Here is a 17,735-nt window from a genome sequence, read left to right on the forward strand (position 1 = left end):
ATAGTGTGTGTGGAGGCAGAGGCAAGTAGACTTCTGTGACTTCCAAGCCATCCTGATCTAATTAAAATGCCTAGAAAAGCCAGGGGTACAAAGACAGACTAAATTTCAAAACTAAACAACCCATGCCTGATGGTGCGTGCCTTTAATCCCATCATTCAGATGGCAAACTCAGGCTGATCTAAATAGGAGGAAGACCAGGAGAGCTATGGCTTATACAGGAAAAACCCTGTTCCAAAACAAACAACAAAACAACAAAAATAAAGTAAAGCAAAGAAAATCAGTAATCGGTTTTTAAAATGTATAGAACTAAAGTGAAATTATTAAAAGATAATCAAAAATCCCTGAGAAACCCTTTAATAAATGTTAAACAGGCCGGGATTGTTAAAACACAGCATTTATCCCATGTCTTAGGAGATATGGACAGGAGGACCATTGTGAAGTTCATTCCAACCTCACTTACCAAAAGAGGTCCAGTACCTCCAGGACTTTTTATAGAGAGGCATTATATCAAAATATCAAACAAGCAAACTAAACCATGTTTAGCAATCAGAACAAAGCAAATTATAACTAATTGACAAGTTATCTTACCTTGTCAGAATGGCAAAAATTGATAAAACCAATGAAAATTAATGATGGAGAAGTTGTCAGCAAGGAGGAACGTTTGTGCACTGCTGGTGGGGTGAAACCTAGCACAGATACTAAAGAAATAATGGGGTTGGTAGGATCTCTCCATTTTCCTTACAATTGAACATTGTGCTACGGATTTTTCTCTTGGCACTGCTTTCATTGTGCCCCATAAGTTTGGCTGATCTAGATGTCTCTGTCTGGACCCTGCCTCCTATGTGCCTGGGGTGTAGCAGATCTCCTGGGAGCACTGCAAACTATGCTGCATTAAGAGAGAGTGGGAAACAGGCTGATGTCCCCCTAAGCAGAATTTCACAGATTGAAATGAAGAGGAGACTGAGGAAAAGAAGGTTCAGCAACAGGCCCAAAGTAGGCTACAGCTCAAGGGGAGGCCCCAAGGCCTGACACTATTATTCATGAGGCTCTAGAGCACTCACACAAAAGGACCTGTCATGACTACCCTCCAAAAGTCCCAACAAGCAACTGAAAGAGTCAGATACAGATATTTGTACCTAACCAATGGACAGAAGCTGCTGACCCCTGTGGTTGAATTAGGGAAAAGCTGGCAGAAGCTGAGAAGGGAGAACCTGTAGGAGGACCAGCAATCTTAATTAACCTGGACCTCCAAGATCTCTCAAGCACTGGTCCACCAATCAGGCAGTGTACACCAGCTGATATGAAGCCCCCAACATATATGCAGCAGAGGATTGCTGAGTCTAGGTTCACAGAAGATGAACAAAATCCTCAAGAGACTGGACATCTTAGGGAGTTTAGAGGTCTGGATGGATGCAGGGTGAGTGGTGGGGACACCATTGTGGACACTTGGGGGGGGTAGCTATGGGATGTGGAACAGTCAGAGGGTGGATGGGGGTTGGGGGGGGAACAAAAACTGGAGTGTAAATAAATATATAAATAAAGGAAAAAGGAAGAAAATTTTTAAAAAAGAAATAAAGGGGTTATTCCACAAAATCAGAAAAATCAGATTGGGGTTCAGATCTGGAAGGCCAGTCACTCCAGGCTGAGGAAGCCAGAAGAACTTGTGTTCAGGCATTGTAGGAACCTATTAAAGCTGAAAGAGAAAAATAACCCCTGCCAATGTCCTCTGACCTCTATTCACATATAATAGCTATTAGTACTGAAAATAAACAAAACTATTTTGTACATAAGAAATGAGATATAGTTGAGTGGAGAGGTAGCTCACAGTATTTATAAGATGTATTGCTTTTCTATTATATGATTGTATGTTATACATGTATATGAGGGTTCCTGTTGCATGTAGTGACCTCTGAAGCAAGGAGAGGGCATAGGAACTAATATAACTGGAGTTAGATGATAGTGGATCCCTATGTTGCATGAATCCACAGCCACCCCAAATATATACTAAACAAAGTATAATTTTCTATCAATGGACTCTGAATTATGTGCTCATAGAGCGATTACTCCACATGATTTAAATCTTGCAGATGATCAGAGTTGAATTCCAAGCACACACCTGTGAGAACACCAAGGTCTATAGTTTTACTCCAGGAGAGCCTACATTCTTTTCTGACTCCAAGTCCCAAGACACTTGCATACATGCATTCTTGCTTTTACATGCATAAATATTAGAGGAAAATGTCTGAGAGAATGGGTTGGATGTGGAACTGTGGGTCAGGGAGAGTAAGGGAGTAATGACTGGAAATATGAATAAAACAATGAATTAAAAGAATTTTACAGTTACTATTTTCTCCTTTTATTTAATGAACATATAATCTAAAAATAAAGAATGAATAGCTACACTGACTTTGAAGCAATCGCACTGAGACGAAAGGATGGACCATCTAGAGACTGCCACATCCGGGGATCCATCCATAATCAGCCTCCAAAAGCTGACACCATTGCATACACTAGCAAGATTTTGCTGAAAGGACCCAGATATAGCTGTCTCTTGTGAGGCTAAGCCGGGGCCTAGCAAACACAGAAGTGGATGCTCAAAGTCAGCTATTGGATGGATCACAAGGCCCCCAATGGAGGAGCTAGAGAAAGTAACCAAGGAACTAAAGGGATCTGCAACCCTATAGGTGGAACGACAATATGAACTAACCAGTATCCCCCAGACTTCTTGTCTCTAGCTGCATATGGATCAGAATGATGGCCTAGATGGCCATCAGTGGAAAGAGAGGTCCAGCAAATTTTATCTGCCTCAGTACAGGGGAAAGCCAGGACCAAGAAGTGGGAGTAGGTGGGGGGGGGGAGAAGTGGGGGAATGCATGGGGGGACTTTTGGGAGAGCATTGGAAATGTAAATGAAATAAATACCTAATACAAATAAAGAAATAAATAAAAATTTCTCCAAATACTGAGACTAAAGGTGTGTATAACACACTTCTTCATCTCTGTAAGACCTGGACTGGTCAAGGACCTGAGTGGTGTAAATTGGAGTGGAGGGGTTTCTCAGAGTAAGCCAGTCATCTGATGTGTCTATGTCTTCAAGGATCCTTTCCCAGAGCTCGACTGCAGATGGACTTGAATTGTGAGCATCCTCTGGGGCTTGGGTGGCATATGCCAGGTTGAGTGGAGCTTCAGCTACTGCTAAGTCAGTCTGAGATTCAACTGCTGATGATTGACCAGAGTTCCAAGCTGTAACAGGGGCATGAGCATCAAGCAGGTATTCTTGCGGACAACACATGTCCCTATCACAGGACTGAAAACAATGCAGGGAAGATTCCTGGCTGCAGTTGAGTTTGGGAATGGAATCCTCACCAAATATGCCTGAACACATGGACTCTCCATTGTCAGAGGCAACAACAGGTATGGGACCAGGAAAATGATTTGACTCACACACCGCTTTAGAGCTTTCATTTGTCTCTGGCAGTGCTTGTTTAATACTCTGGAGGTTCATCCGCTTGTATTTAGCTCGGTTGTTCTTGAACCAGATCTGAAAAACAAAGCAAACATCAAAAGAATACCCCTTTGTCCCCAACTGGACCACAAGGTGAAACTTTTGAATCAGATTTTCTATAACAAGTCAGCAACAGAAAGCATGAGACTCAAGATCCCTTTGAGATTGTAGTAAGGTAGACATGACCTGTGTATGACCTGACATCACCCGCCCCAGTAGAAAAAAACAAACTGGGGAGATTGAGCTAGTATGCCCTGTGTTTTAGTAGGATATCTGATATCTAGGTCACTGAGACCCTACATGGGAATAATGTTAGTTGATACTGGTACCCGGTTACTGGAGAATGTGAGGCCCAGCAATGGGTGCATCAATATCCACCACCTGTATCTGTCCACCCTCCCCTATGCCTTTCAGAAGCACAGAATACTAGTGCCTAATGAGAACGGGGACATTGTTGCTGCTGGATTGAGGAAAAAGAGAGAAGCTAACCTCGATCTCCATCTTTGTAACACCAACTAATACTGCCAGCTCCAAAATTTTCTTCTTGTTTGGGTACTTGCACTTATCAAAATGTTCTTGCAGCAGCCGCTGCTGTTCTTTGGAGTACACAGTGCGTTCTTTTCGACGCTTTCTTGAAGCCATAGGGCCAGTTTGTATGTTACCATGTTTATCTGACAGTGGCAACCAACCTATGGGAACATGGAAACAAGAATTCACTGATGGTCTTGAAGGTATCTAATGACTAGGATGCCCCAAGAGTCTTCTCAGAGTTAGTAAACCTGGGCCCATTACAACACCTGGTTGCATTTGGATACCTGATTGTCTTGATGGTCCTTGAGACTCTTGATGAAATAGGTTCCTTTCAGGGACTGAAAAACTTGATTGCATTGTACTTCCTGGGGTCAATCGGGGACTCTTACACATTTCAAAAGTTAAGTTCCTTGCAGGATCTTGAGGTATTTGGGAACTGAGTTCTATGGGTATATTCAAAGCCATTTGGAGTTTTGGATGCAAGGAGGGACCTTCGGCCATAGGTGTGTTCTGAACTTATTGGATTTCCTGTACTGGAGAAACTGGTAAAAGGAAACACAATAGAAAAGCTCCAGAGAGCACCCATTTACCCATCACACATATCCAGCATTTGTTGTGGACATTTTGGAGCATGAATCAGTCAGGACCCACATTCTTTCTGAACAACTGCCTCTATTTCCCAATCTTACAAGTATTTTCAATATTACAATAAATATGCATTTAGCGCAGGTGTTAATAAGATATTGTCAGTCCAGATGGGCTGGCAATTGAATGTTCTCTCCCAGTGTATAAATGTCCTAGCTCCTGCCCTTCTGGCTGGCAACTTCTGCTAAGGCAGACCACCAGCTAGTCTGCACCTTCTGTGAAAAAAAAAAAAACACAGCCTGAAGGCATCCCAAGAGTTCCTGTGCATGCAGGGTAACTGCTCACCATTTTGTCTGCTCTACTGAAGACCCCACAGCCTAAAGACATCTCAGAAGTTCAACTGCTCACAAAAAAACTGATAACCAGCTACTCTGCAACCCACCCCTGAAAAAACTCAGCTAGAAGTAATCCCAGGCATTGTGCTCACACATGTCCCCTGACACAAATGACTAATCACATCCCAGGAGTTCTTCTACAAACAAGGCAACTGGACAACTGACTCCAAATTCTGAAGACTTCCCAGGGGATCCTCAGTAACCCTACCAACCTTCTGAAAGCCTCCCTAAAGTTCTGATGCACACAGGGAAACAGAACTCACAGTCCTTAAGCCTCCCTGAACAAAGAACAAGTACAGGTAGGGAAACACCTTTACTAATCCTCTGAAGACTCAACATTCTGAAGGTCTCCCAATAGATCTGCTGCAGCCAGGGCAACATATCAGAAGCTTCTCTGTCCCTTTGAAAATCCCACAGTTCAAAAGCATCCAAAAAGGCCACTGCAGCTAGGGCAATTCACCAGTGTGCATGTCCCTCTGAATACCGCATAGTCAGAAGGCACCACAGGACATGTGCTGCAGTCAAGGCCCCTGGCCTACCAGGTGACCTGAAGCAAGCCAGGGACAAAAGAGGTAGGCACCAGACAGAGGCAATCAGACCAGCAAACACTAGGTATAAACATATGTCAAGAGTCAAGTGCAAGATCATATGAAACAGAATCCATTCTACATTGGCATCATCAGAAAGAACCCAGTTCTCCCATAAGAGCAAGCCATGGATGTGCCAACACATCTGAAAATCAGGACTCTGTCCTAAAATCCTATCTCATGAAGATAATAGATACCATTAAGGAGGATATAAATTACTCTCTGAAGAAATACAGGAAAACACATGTAAACAGGTAGAAGCACTTAAGGAGAAAACAATAAATTGCATGAGATATACAGGAAAACACAAGATATAAGGTGAAAGAATAGATTAAAGCAGTCCAAGACCTAAAAGTGGAAGTAAAGACAATAATGAAAACACAAATTGAGGCAACCCTGGAAATGAAAAACCGGCGAAATGGGTCAAGAATTACAGATGTAAGCATAAGCAACAGAATACAAGAGATAGAAGAGAGAAATTCAGGTGTAAAGATATCATAGCAGAGATAGACACAACTGTCGATGAAAATTCAAAACATAAAAATCTCCTAGCCCAAAACATCCAGGAAATCCAGGACACAATGAAAAGACCAAATCTAGGAAGAATAGAATAGAATAGAATAGAATAGAATAGAATAGAATAGAATAGAATAGAATAGAATAGGTAGAGAAGAGACTGAAGAATCCCAACTCAAATGGCCAGCAAATATCCTCAACAAACTTATATAGAACAAAACTTCCCTAAACTAAATAAAGTGATGCCAATAAGCATACAGGAAATGAGGGAAAAAAAAAACCAAACAGATGAGACCACAAATGAAATTCCCCTAGTCACAAGAAAAGAGCCAAGTAACTTATAAAGGCAAACCTATCCGAATTACACCAGAATTCTCAACAGAAACACTAAAACTCAGAAGACCCTGGAGAGAGGTCATGTACACTTTAAGAAAACAGAAATGCCAGCCCAGGCTACCATATCCAGCAAAACTCTCAATCAGAATACATGATGAAACCAAAATATTCCAAGACAAAAGCAAATTCAGACAATATCTATCTACCAATCCAGCCCTACAGAGGATTCTAGAAGGAAAACTCCAGCACAAGAACGGTACAAACACCAAAGGGAAAAAACCAAGATAATAATCATCTTTTTAAAAAGGCAAAAGGAGAGAACCACATGCATGTAATGCCAGCTACAAAACCCAAACATAACAGGAATTACCAATCATCTGTCTTTAATATCTCTCAATATTATTGAACTAAACTCACCAATAAAAGAACATAAAGTTAACAGACTGAACATGCAAACAGGATCCAACATTTCCTTGCATTCAAGAAACCTACCTCAATAACAAATACAGTCACTACCTCAAATGAAAAGGCTGGAAAAAGTTCTTCCAAGCAAATGGTCCCAAGAAACAAGCTGGCCTTGCCATTCTAATACCCAATAAATTATACTTTCAACCAAAATTATCAAGAAAGATGAGAAAGGACACTTCTTTTCATCAAAGGAAAAATCCATGAAGTGAAAGTCTCAATATGAACATCTATACCCCATAGGAAATTGCATCCTCATTGATAGAAAGAAACTTTACAAAAGCTCAAAACACACATTGAACCCCACACAATAATTGTGGGAGACTTCAACACCCCGTTCTCACCAATGGATAATTCATTGAAACGGAAACTAAACAGACACAGTGAAACTAAGAGAGATTATGAACCAAATGGATTTGGCAGACTTCTATAGCACATATCATCTTAAAACCAAAGAATACACATACTTCTCAGCACCTGATGGTACCTTCTCCAAAACTGGCCACATATTTGGTCACAAAACAAGTTTCAACCAATACAAAAAGATTGAAATAATCTTATGCATCCTATCAGATCATCATGCAAAAGACTGTTCTACAATAATAACCAAAACAGCAGAAACCCCACATATACATGGAAACTGAACAAGTTTCTATTCTGTGATAAAAAGTCAGTGGAGAAAGAAAAATGAAAGGAGGATAGAGGGAGAGAGAGAGAGAGAAGAAGAAAGAAAGGAAGGAAGGAAGGAAGGAAGGAAGGAAGGAAGGAAGGAAGGAAGGAAGGAAGGAAGGAAGGAAAGAGAAGGCAGGCAGGCAGGAAGGAAGAAGTTACAGACTTCAAGGAATTCAATGAAAATGATGGAGCCAGGGGTGGTGGCCCACGCCATTAATCCCAGCACTTGGGAAGCAGAGGCAGGCAGATTTCTGAGTTCAAGGCCAGCCTGGTTTACAAAGTGAGTTCCAGGACAGCCAGAGCTACACAGAGAAACCCTGTCTCAAAAAAAAAAAAAAAAAAAAAAAAAAAAAAAAAAAAGAAGAAGAAGAAGAAGAAGAAAGAAAAAAAAAAGAAAATAGAAATGAAAGGAAAAGAAAATGATGACACACCAAACCCAAATTATGGAACAAAATGGAAACAGTACTAACAGGAAAATTCATAACACTAAGTGCCCTGGTAAAGAAACTGGAGAGATCTGACAGCAGCAACCTAACAGCACAGCTGAGAGCTCTAGGAAACAGTCACAAACAGGGTGGAAATCAAATAAATAGGAACAAAGAGAAAGATTCAAAGAATCTTAAAAAAAAAAAAGCTGGTTGTTTGAGAGAATAGACAAAATAGGTAAACCCCTAGCAAGATTAAGAAAGTGCACAGAGACAGTATTCAAATTAATAAAATAAGAAATGAAAAGGGAGACATAACAACAGAAACTGAGGAAATTCAAAAAGTCATCAGATCCTACTACAAATGCCCATACTCAACAAAACTGGAAAATCTAGATGAAATGGATAGTTTTCTAGACAGATACCACTTTTCAAAGTTAAATCAGGAGTAAGTAAACCACTAAACAGACCCATATACCCTAAGGAGAAAGAAGTCATTTAAAAAAACTCCCAACCAATAAAAGCCAAGGGTAAGATGACTTTAGCCCAGAAGTCTACCAGACATTCAAAGGAGAACTAAAAACAATATTCCTCCAACTATTTCATAAAATGAAATAGAAGAAACGCTACAGAATTCATTCTAGGAAGCTAATTACTCTGATACATAAACCACACAAAGACATACATAAAAAAAGAGAACTTCAGACCAATTTTGCTTCTGAATATCTGTGCAAAATTACTCAATAAAATTCTAGTAAACTCAATCCAAGAACACATCAAAACCATCATTCACCACGATCAAGTAGGCTTCAGCCCTGGGATGCAAGGTTGGTTCAACATATGAAAATCCATTAATGTATATTACTATTTAAACAAACTCAAAGAAAAAAAATCACATGATAAACTCTTTAGATACACAAAAAGCATTTGACAAAATACAACACACATTCATGTTAAAATTATTCGACAGATCAGGAATTCAAGTCCCATTCCTAAACTTAATAGAAGCAATTTACTGCAAATCAACAACCAATATCAAATTAAATGGAGAGATACTTGAAAACAATACCACTAAAATTAGGAACAAGATGAAAGATGAAAGATGCACACACACTGAATATGTATTCAATACAGTACTCAAAGTTCTAGCTAGAACAACAAGACAACCAAAATGTATCAAGAGGATACAAAATTGGCAAAGAGGTTTTAAAGGTATCACTCTTTGCAGAAGGTGTGACAGTATGCATGAGTGACCCTAAAATAATACCAGAGAACCTCTACAGCTGATAAACTTAATTAAAATGACTGGATAAGAAATTAACTGAAATAAATCATTAGCCTTCCTTTATGCCAATGATAAACAGGATGAGAAAGATATTAGGGAATCAACACCCTTCACACTAGACACAAATAATATAAAATATCTTGGAGTAAGTAACCAAACAACTTAAAGATCTATATGACAATGACTTCAAGTCTCTCAAGAAAGAAATCAAAGAAGATCTCAGAAATTGAAGAGATCTCCCATGCTCATGATTGGAAGAATTAACATAGTAAAATGGCCATCCTAACCAAGGCATTCTGTAGAGTCAATTCAATCCCTATCATAAATCCCAACACAATTATTCAAACACGTGGACAGAGAAATTTTCAAATTCATTTGGAAAAGAAAAAAAAACCTAAGAATAATGAAAACAATTCTTAAAAATAAAAAAGCTTCTTGGGGAATCATTGTCCCTGACATCAAGCTATACTACAGAGCAATAGTGATAAAAACTGCATGGTATTGGTACAGAGCTATACATGATGATCAATGGAATAGAACTGAAGACCCAGTAATAAAACAACACTCTTATGGACACTTGATCTTTAACAAACAACTCAAAGATATACAGGAGAAAAATGAAAGCAACTTCAATAAATGATCCTGGATTAACTGGCTGCCTGAATGTGGAAAAAGGAAAATAGATACATATTTGTCACCATGCACAAACCTCAAGTCCAAGTAGATCAAGCATCTCCACAATAAAACAAAAAACACTGTATTTAATAGAAAAGAAAATGAGAAAGCCTTGAACTCATTGGCACAGGAGAAAATTTCCTACACAGAACTCCAATGGCTCAGGCTCTAAGATCAAGAATTGAAAAATGGGACCTCTTAAAACTTGAAAGCTTCTGTAAGTCAAAGTACATAGTCAATAGGACAAATCGCAAACTACAAATTCGGGGAAAAAGCTTCACTAACACCACATCCAATAGATGGCTAATATCCAAAATATAAAAGAACCCAAGAAGCTAACCACCAGAAAAACTGAACAACCCAATCAAAAATGAGGTATAGAACTAAACCGAGAATTCACAACAGAGAAATCTGGAATGACTGAGAAACACTTAAAGAAGTGTTCAAATTCTTAGTGATCAGGGAATTACAAATCAAAAATGACCCTGAGATTCCACCTTACACAATCAGAGTGGGTAAGGTCAAAAACTCAGGTGCCAGCACATGTTGGAGAGGATGTGGAGAAGAACACTCTTCAAGTACTGCTGGGATTGCAAACTGCTACAACCATTCTGTAAATCAATCTGGAGATTCTTCAGAGAATTGGAAATAGATCTACTTGAAGATCCAGCTATACCAATCTTGTACATATACCCAAAAGATGCCTCACCACCGCACAGGGACACATGGTCCACTATGTTCATGAAAGCCTTATTTGTGATAGTCAGATGTTAGAAACAACCCAGATACCCCACAATAGAAGAAAGGATACAGGAAATGTGGTCCATTTACACAATAAAATACTACTCAGCTATTAAGAACAAGGACATCCTGAGTTTTGCAGGCAAAAACAAAAAGGAAGGAACTAAAAATTATCATCCAGAATGCCATAATTACTAATAAGTGGGTATTAGCCAAAAAAGTAGAGAATACCCAGAATACAATCCACAAAACTCAAAAAGTATAACAAGGCAAAGGGCCAAAGTAAGGATGCCTCAATTCCACTTGGGAGGGAGAATAAACAATGACAAGAGGGGGGAAGGGTGGACCTGGGTGGGAGAGGGGACAGAGAGGGGAAGAGGGGAACATGATCAGGTATTGGGTTGGGGGAACAGGACTGAAACCCTGAGGACCATCAAAAGAATGGAAAGAGGTAACCTTTGTATATAGGAGGTAGGGGGACACTCCAGAAAAACAGAGAGCTGGGAGGTGAGAAACTCCTAGGACTCAAATGGAGGGACTTTAGATGAAATACCCTACAGTGGGGAGCTTGTTGAGCCCAACTCCAGCGGAAAATAAGGCATCAAGTGAGAGAAGGTGTTGCTTTTCCACAGCTGACACAGACTTGTTCTTGTCTGAGAAAACTGCAGAAACAAAAATGGAGAAGAGCCTGAGGAAAAGGGGATCCAGTTACAGGGCCCGAATAGGGTTTCAGCTCAAGGAGAGGCACCAAGGACAGACACTATTACTGAGAATAGGGTGTTAAGAAATGAGGCCTATCATGACTGGCCCCCAAAAAGACCCAGCAAGCAGATGAAAGAGTCAGTTGAAGTTATTTATACCCAAAATATTGACAACAGCTGCTGACCCCTGAGGTTGAATTAGGGAAAAGCTAGAAGAAGCTGAGGAGGAAGAGGGCAACCCTATAGGAATACCAGCAGTCTCAACTAACCTGAACCACAAAGATCTCTCAAAAACGGGGCCACCAACAAGGCAGCATATACCAGATGATATGAGGCCAACAACACATATTCAGCAGGAGACTGTGGGTCTGGACAGACAGTGAAGATATGCCTAACCCTCAAGAGACAGGAAGACCCAGGGAGTGGGAAGGTCTTTTAGGGTAGGGGGTGGGGATAGGGGACATCCCTTTGGAGAAGGAAAGAAGAGGTATGGGATACAGAACAGTCAGTGGGTGGAACAGAAGGGGGATAAAATATAGCCTAAAATCTAGGTAAAAAAAGATCAAATAAAATTTATTTTTTAAAAAGGAATTTTATCATAAATGTTAAAAAGAAAAAAAAGGAGAGAAAGTCCGAGATTCTCCTCCTTTCTATTGGACAATCTGTCTCAAAACAACTAATAAAGGGCAATGGAAGAGGCAAGATGCAGTAGATCCCATTCCAAATTCTCCATCCAAGAGCATTGATGATTTCATTACCCTGGACATCAGAAGACTCTTACATCTAACACAGATGCCCCCTATTATTGAACTGCAATAAAGTCAAATAGCCTTAAATGAATCTCCCTCTACAGGACCCTCAGAAAAGCTCCACCTTGCATCCTCTCACAGCCAGCAGACTTTCACACCCTGTGGCCACACCCAGTCTGTAGCCACACTTTAACACCTAATGGAAACCTGGCCAGGTGAAAGACAACTTTTTTTGTTTGCCTTTCTTTCTTTTTTTCTCTTCTCTTCTTTTCTTCTTAGACAGAGTTTCTCTGTATGAACTGTGCTGTGTGTTAGTCAAACTGAAGACAAGTCTGAGCTAGGACTCATAGGGACTCACCTGCCTGTTCCTTCCCATACAGGGCTAAGATTAAGGGTGTGTAACAAACAACTGTCCCATCCTTTGGGATTTACTCCCCTCTTGGGCTCCATCCAGAAAAACTTTGTCCTTACTCGCTAGTCACCATCTCAAGAAATGGGTCTCTTCTCATGCTACTGCCCAGAGGATATGCACATTCCTGCTCACTGCAGTCACCTCTTCAGTTCTCCACACATTCTCTTTTTAGACTGGAGCAATGTCCATGTATATGTCCCTGACTTCCTGGATCTCACTATACAGACAAGTGAGGCCTCATGATCACAAAAACCCACTTGCCATTGTTTCCTAAATCCTGGGATTAAAGGTGTGGTCCACAAACCAATATGGTTACACGTGCTAGAAGAAGAAGGGCCTGCTCAGCCAAAAACTATCCTGAGTGTTAAACTTTTGAGCCAGCATACCACCACTATACCTGGTCTAGCCAATCTGTAGCCTCCATTGATCTCAAGGTCTCTCAATATCCTATTGTGAGTTCTTTCTACTCCTGGAAATATGTTTAAAGGAAAATGAATTGGAGAATGCCGACAGTCCCTTCATCCTAGAAGCAGGCCTCCCCATCAGTTGACGTCGGGCTTTCTATACAACCCAGGACTTAGACCTGTGCCTAAAATGAAGAACAGAGCACCTAGAGGTCTCTTAAAAGTTCATTCATAGATTGCCCAATCCAGGCATTTTGCTGGTCCTTAGTGTTCATATGTACAGGATAGACTTGAAAAATCTACTAATTTTAAATATCTTCTGTCTATGCACAGGGCAAGTTTTAGACTTCACCAAACAAAAACCCATACAAACTACAAAAAGTTACCAAGTCTCCACCATGATATCCCCGTCACACAGCAACATTAAATATTTCATTCAGCCCACCAACTCACCAGGAATCCAGACGGTTGCTGTAACTTGCTAAATCCTCTGTCTGTTTTAATTCTACTCACAAGACCTACCCTTATATATCTCTCCAAACGTGGAATTCTATGCTCCTCCCACACGTTGGCTCCACCCTCTTGCAATATTCAAATCCTTATTTTCACACACCCTTTGATGCTTCTCTGATGGTAAAGCCCATGCCTTTTTTTCCTTTGTAATCCTTTCTTTCTTTTTATTTTATATTTCATGTCTTTTATTATTTCACTGTCCAAACACTGCTTTCTTCCCAGTCCCCCCTCCCGCAATTCTTCACCTCATTCCTCACCCCCCCATCTCCAAAGGATGCCCTCCAAACCAGGCCTCCCCATACCCTGGGTCTTTCCTGGGTTAGGTTTCTCTTCTCCCACTGAGGCTGGACTACGAGTTCCTCTGCTGTATAAGTGTCAGGGGCATAGGACATCCTCATGTATGCTCCCTGATTGGTGCTTCAGATTCTGAGAGAACTCAGGGGTCTGGGTTAGGTGAGACAGCTTCTCATCCTATGGGGTTGGCCTCCTTCTTTGATTATTGAACATATCTCTAATTTAACCACAGGGTTTCATGGCATCAGTCCAATCCCTGGGTGTAAGTACCTACATCAGTCTCAGTCAACTGTTGATGGGCCATTCAGAAGACAGCCAGGCTAGGTTGCTGTCTGTAAGCACTCCATAGCATCAATAATAGTGTCAGGCCTTGGAGCCTCCTCTTGACATGGATCCCAAGATGGGCCACTCACTGGAACTCCACTTACTCAGTCCCTTCTCCATTTTTGTCCCTGCAGTTTTTTTGTTTTTTGTTTTTGTTTGTTTGTTTGTTTGTTTTTTAGACAGAAACAATTCTGGGTGAGAGTTTTTTACTGTGGGATAGCAATACCATCCCTCCACTGGATGACCTGTCTTTCTACTGGAGGTGGACTCTATGACTTCCCTCTCTCCACTGGTGAGGATTTTATATAAGATCCCTCCCTTTGAGTCCTGAGAGTCTCTCACCTCCAAGGTATTTTGTACTTTCTACAAGGTCCCCCACCTCCCACCCTCAGTGGTTGCATATTTCCATTTATTCTGCTGGGCCTCAGGGCTTTTCTCCTGTCTCCCCCAAACCACTGCTTATACCAGATCATGGTTCACTTTTTCCCTCCCCTTATCCTCTCACACCCAGATCCTGCCTTTGTCTCCTGAATGCTGAGATTAAAGGTGTGGTAAAACACTACCAACTTTCTCCACTCTTTGTACTATACAAATGTCTGCTTCTGCATTCTGTCTTCTCAACTGAGTGTATGAAAGCAGTATGTGTATTTGTGAATGTATGAACACATGAGTCTAGAAGAGTGTGAAAGAGGCTACACTGCATGTTCTGAAAGTGGAGAGACAAAGAACAGAAATATTGGGAACTGAACTGGTTTCTCTGAACTGGTACCCAAGATTTTAATTTTCTTGATGTTGTGACACAGTGTAAAGTATGAGAGACGTGTATTATTGTGTTAAAAAAAAGCCAGCTGTGGTGGCACACGCCTTTAATCCCAGCTCTCAGGAGGAAGAGGCAGGCAGATTTCTGAGTTGGAGGCCAGCCTGGTCTACAACGTGAGTTCCAGAACAGCCAGAGCTACACAGAGAAACCCTGGCTCCAAAGAAACAAACAAACAAAAAACACAAAAGAAATCACATTATTGATTTAAGGATAAAGTATATAGAACACAAAAAAGATTACTTCAACTTATTAATTGACTATAGGTGATAGTAAAACTAGCGTGTGAGTACACCATAGGAATCGCCATACTCAATAAAAGAAAGAAGAAAGACAGAATGATAAGGCCATGCTAGTCTCCAAGAGAAGTGCCGTATCTAATAAATACAAGTAGTCTATGATGTATTCTTAAGCCATGCTGTTGTCAGCAGGCCTGCTGTTACTGGAAGACCATATTGATATGAGTGTCCTGTACTTTCACCTAAGTCCCTGTTAATGGTCCTGCCTGGCTCTATGAGCCTTGTCTGGGTGCCTCATTCTTTTCCTGCTGGGGGCCATGTTCCTGCTCTGGTTTACTCAAGGAACCATATGTATGCCAATGATATATGCTCCCATTGACTATTAAGAACAGCAAGGATATTATTGCTGTGATATCGGTATCTGAATCCTTACAATTGTGAGAGAATGACAGGGAAAAATTCTCTGACAACCAATAACTACATGCCAACCCAATCCATCCCTAAAAACTAACAAACTAGGCAGGAAGTCAACAGGAAAAAACTCTTAAATGTGGTGGGATACTGAAGTGTATCTCTCCACATTGACAATTTCTTGCCAGGGTGATGGAGGAAGACCACCCTGCTATATTTAAGGGGCGGTTCATGAAGAATATGACCATGCTTCAGTAGATACGTAGGTGAAAAAAAAACTGACCCAATTCATTTTCCTGCTGCCTCTGCAGCCTGCATCTTGTATTCTTCTGATAGATCTCCATACAGACTTGACCCGTGTTGGAGAAGATGCATTCCTGGTCTGAGGAATTACTATAAGTGCTGAGTTCAGAAAGAGGACTCACAGCTGTGGTTTCTGACACATGGAGAAGGTGGATTCTGAGTTTGGGGCAAGAGTTGAATAACTGAGCCGAGGAGGAGTGCTGATACCCCAGTGGTCTCTCAAACGTAAAAACTGAACTGGCTGACACAGTAAGGGGGACACAAAATTTGGGAAATCCAGAACTCCCACTAGATAGTTGGTCTTGCATTGCAGACAGTTCCCTACCCTTCTGCCTGTTTGGCTGTCCCCTAATATGGCTCTTCCTGAAGCAGTTCTTTTCAAGATGTGATCAATGGGGAGAAGTTTGATTCCTAGTCTGAAGAGGTAATCAGTGGACAGATTATCAGAGGACTGATGACATCCAAATGCATCGGGTGTGCATAAACTTCACTGGCAGAGGAAACAGGAAGTTCAGTCTTTGGAATCTGTACTTATCCTTATATAACACATCACATAACACAAAGGTTCCTGGATCCAAGAAGTAAGGAAGCAGAACGACTTGGACATGAAAGCCACAGTGTAAGGATCTGTTTTTTAAGAGTCAGAAATTTGGAGGAGTGCCCTGATGTCTATGCCTCCCAGATACTTTGTGGAACCAGTGTCTATGCCTCCCAACTGTACCAGATTTCTACATTGCAAGACCTCGGGCAATGGAAATCTAGCCTGGAATACATCTTAACAACCCTTCTACAACCTGGAACTGGACCAAGGACATGGACAGTCAGGGAAGTGTGTGCTTAGGTGATGGGTATTGTCTACCTCACTAGAGGGGGAGAGATAAGACACGCCATGACTTGATCTTGTGGTCAATCAATCCAAGCTGTTGAGACAGTGCCATTGGTTGTGCCTCGCATAGATACTTGAGCATATCAAAATATTCTTCCAGTACAACCTTTTTTCTTAATGAATACAGTGAGGTCTATCCTCTGCCTCCTTGAATCTTTGGAAAAAACTTGTGACAGCAGAGACACTTGGGATGCCAGGAGAAGTTGTTGACTTGGTAGACCTGAAGCAACCTGAGAAGCTTCATAGTCTGGGTTCATTGGAGACCTAAAGGATTTGTTTCTTGGAGTTAAAGAGTGTCCTCTGATTTTTTGTGGATCAGGTGGCAAAGGGAAGCCTGAGAGAATTCAGATTTAGCATTTCATGGAAATTAATTCCCATTGGGAGACCTCTATGCACAGGAGAACATGGAAATAAAATAAAAATAGATAAGAGAAGACCCCATAGTCCCTAGGTTCTATACTTGGGCCTCCACATCAATTCCTCTAGACTTCTTATATAATATGAGGCTAATGCCTCATATTGAACTGATGAACAGTCCACAAAGCATAGTAGTAACTGAACCAGCACCCTGATGTCTGAGCAGTACTTTACCCATGTCCTCTATGATTCTTGAACTCCTATGGATCTCTGTATGCTGAAAACTTGCAAACTTCTCCTGTATTTTCTCAAGGCCCTACACACATCTAGCTGGGCCTTTGACAAACCTCTACCTCCAAACTCCACGGTACAGGGACACATGCTCCACTATGTTCATGAAAGCCTTATTTGTGATAGTCAGATGTTAGAAACAACCCAGATACCCCACAATAGAAGAAATGATACAGAAAATGCAGTCCATTTACACTATAAAATACTACTCAGCTATTAAGAACAAGGACATCCTGAGTTTTGCAGGCAAAAACAAAAAGGAAGGAACTAAAAATTATCATCCAGAATGGCATAAGTCAGATCTGCATGCATCAGTC

General features: G+C 41.0%; 1 protein-coding gene across 1 annotated transcript; it reads right to left on the bottom strand.

Annotated features, from left to right (window-relative positions):
* Positions 1-2,967: 2,967 nt before the first annotated feature.
* On the bottom strand, positions 2,968-4,536 carry LOC147003481 (oocyte-specific homeobox protein 5-like). The gene is made up of 3 exons (XM_085841027.1): positions 4,320-4,536; positions 3,994-4,193; positions 2,968-3,540 (listed from the first exon to the last, which is right to left on the bottom strand). The coding sequence occupies exons 1-3, from the start codon at positions 4,534-4,536 to the stop codon at positions 2,968-2,970; spliced, it is 990 nt and encodes a 329-aa protein (XP_085697153.1).
* Between the last annotated feature and the right edge of the window lie 13,199 nt (positions 4,537-17,735).

The sequence above is a fragment of the Mus caroli genome, unplaced genomic scaffold (assembly GCF_978045245.1).
Source record: "Mus caroli unplaced genomic scaffold, Mus_caroli_1 scaffold_8, whole genome shotgun sequence".
NCBI lineage: Eukaryota > Metazoa > Chordata > Mammalia > Rodentia > Muridae > Mus > Mus caroli.

Excerpts from the sequence above, each read along its gene's own strand:
- LOC147003481 (XM_085841027.1), bottom strand. The coding sequence starts at position 4,536 with ATGGCCGAAGGTCCCTCCTTGCATCCAAAACTCCAAATGGCTTTGAAT. Across the intron at positions 4,194-4,319 it reads AGGACCATCAAGACAATCAG|GTTGGTTGCCACTGTCAGAT; the intron begins GTATCCAAATGC and ends ATGTTCCCATAG. Across the intron at positions 3,541-3,993 it reads TTACAAAGATGGAGATCGAG|ATCTGGTTCAAGAACAACCG; the intron begins GTTAGCTTCTCT and ends TTTGTTTTTCAG.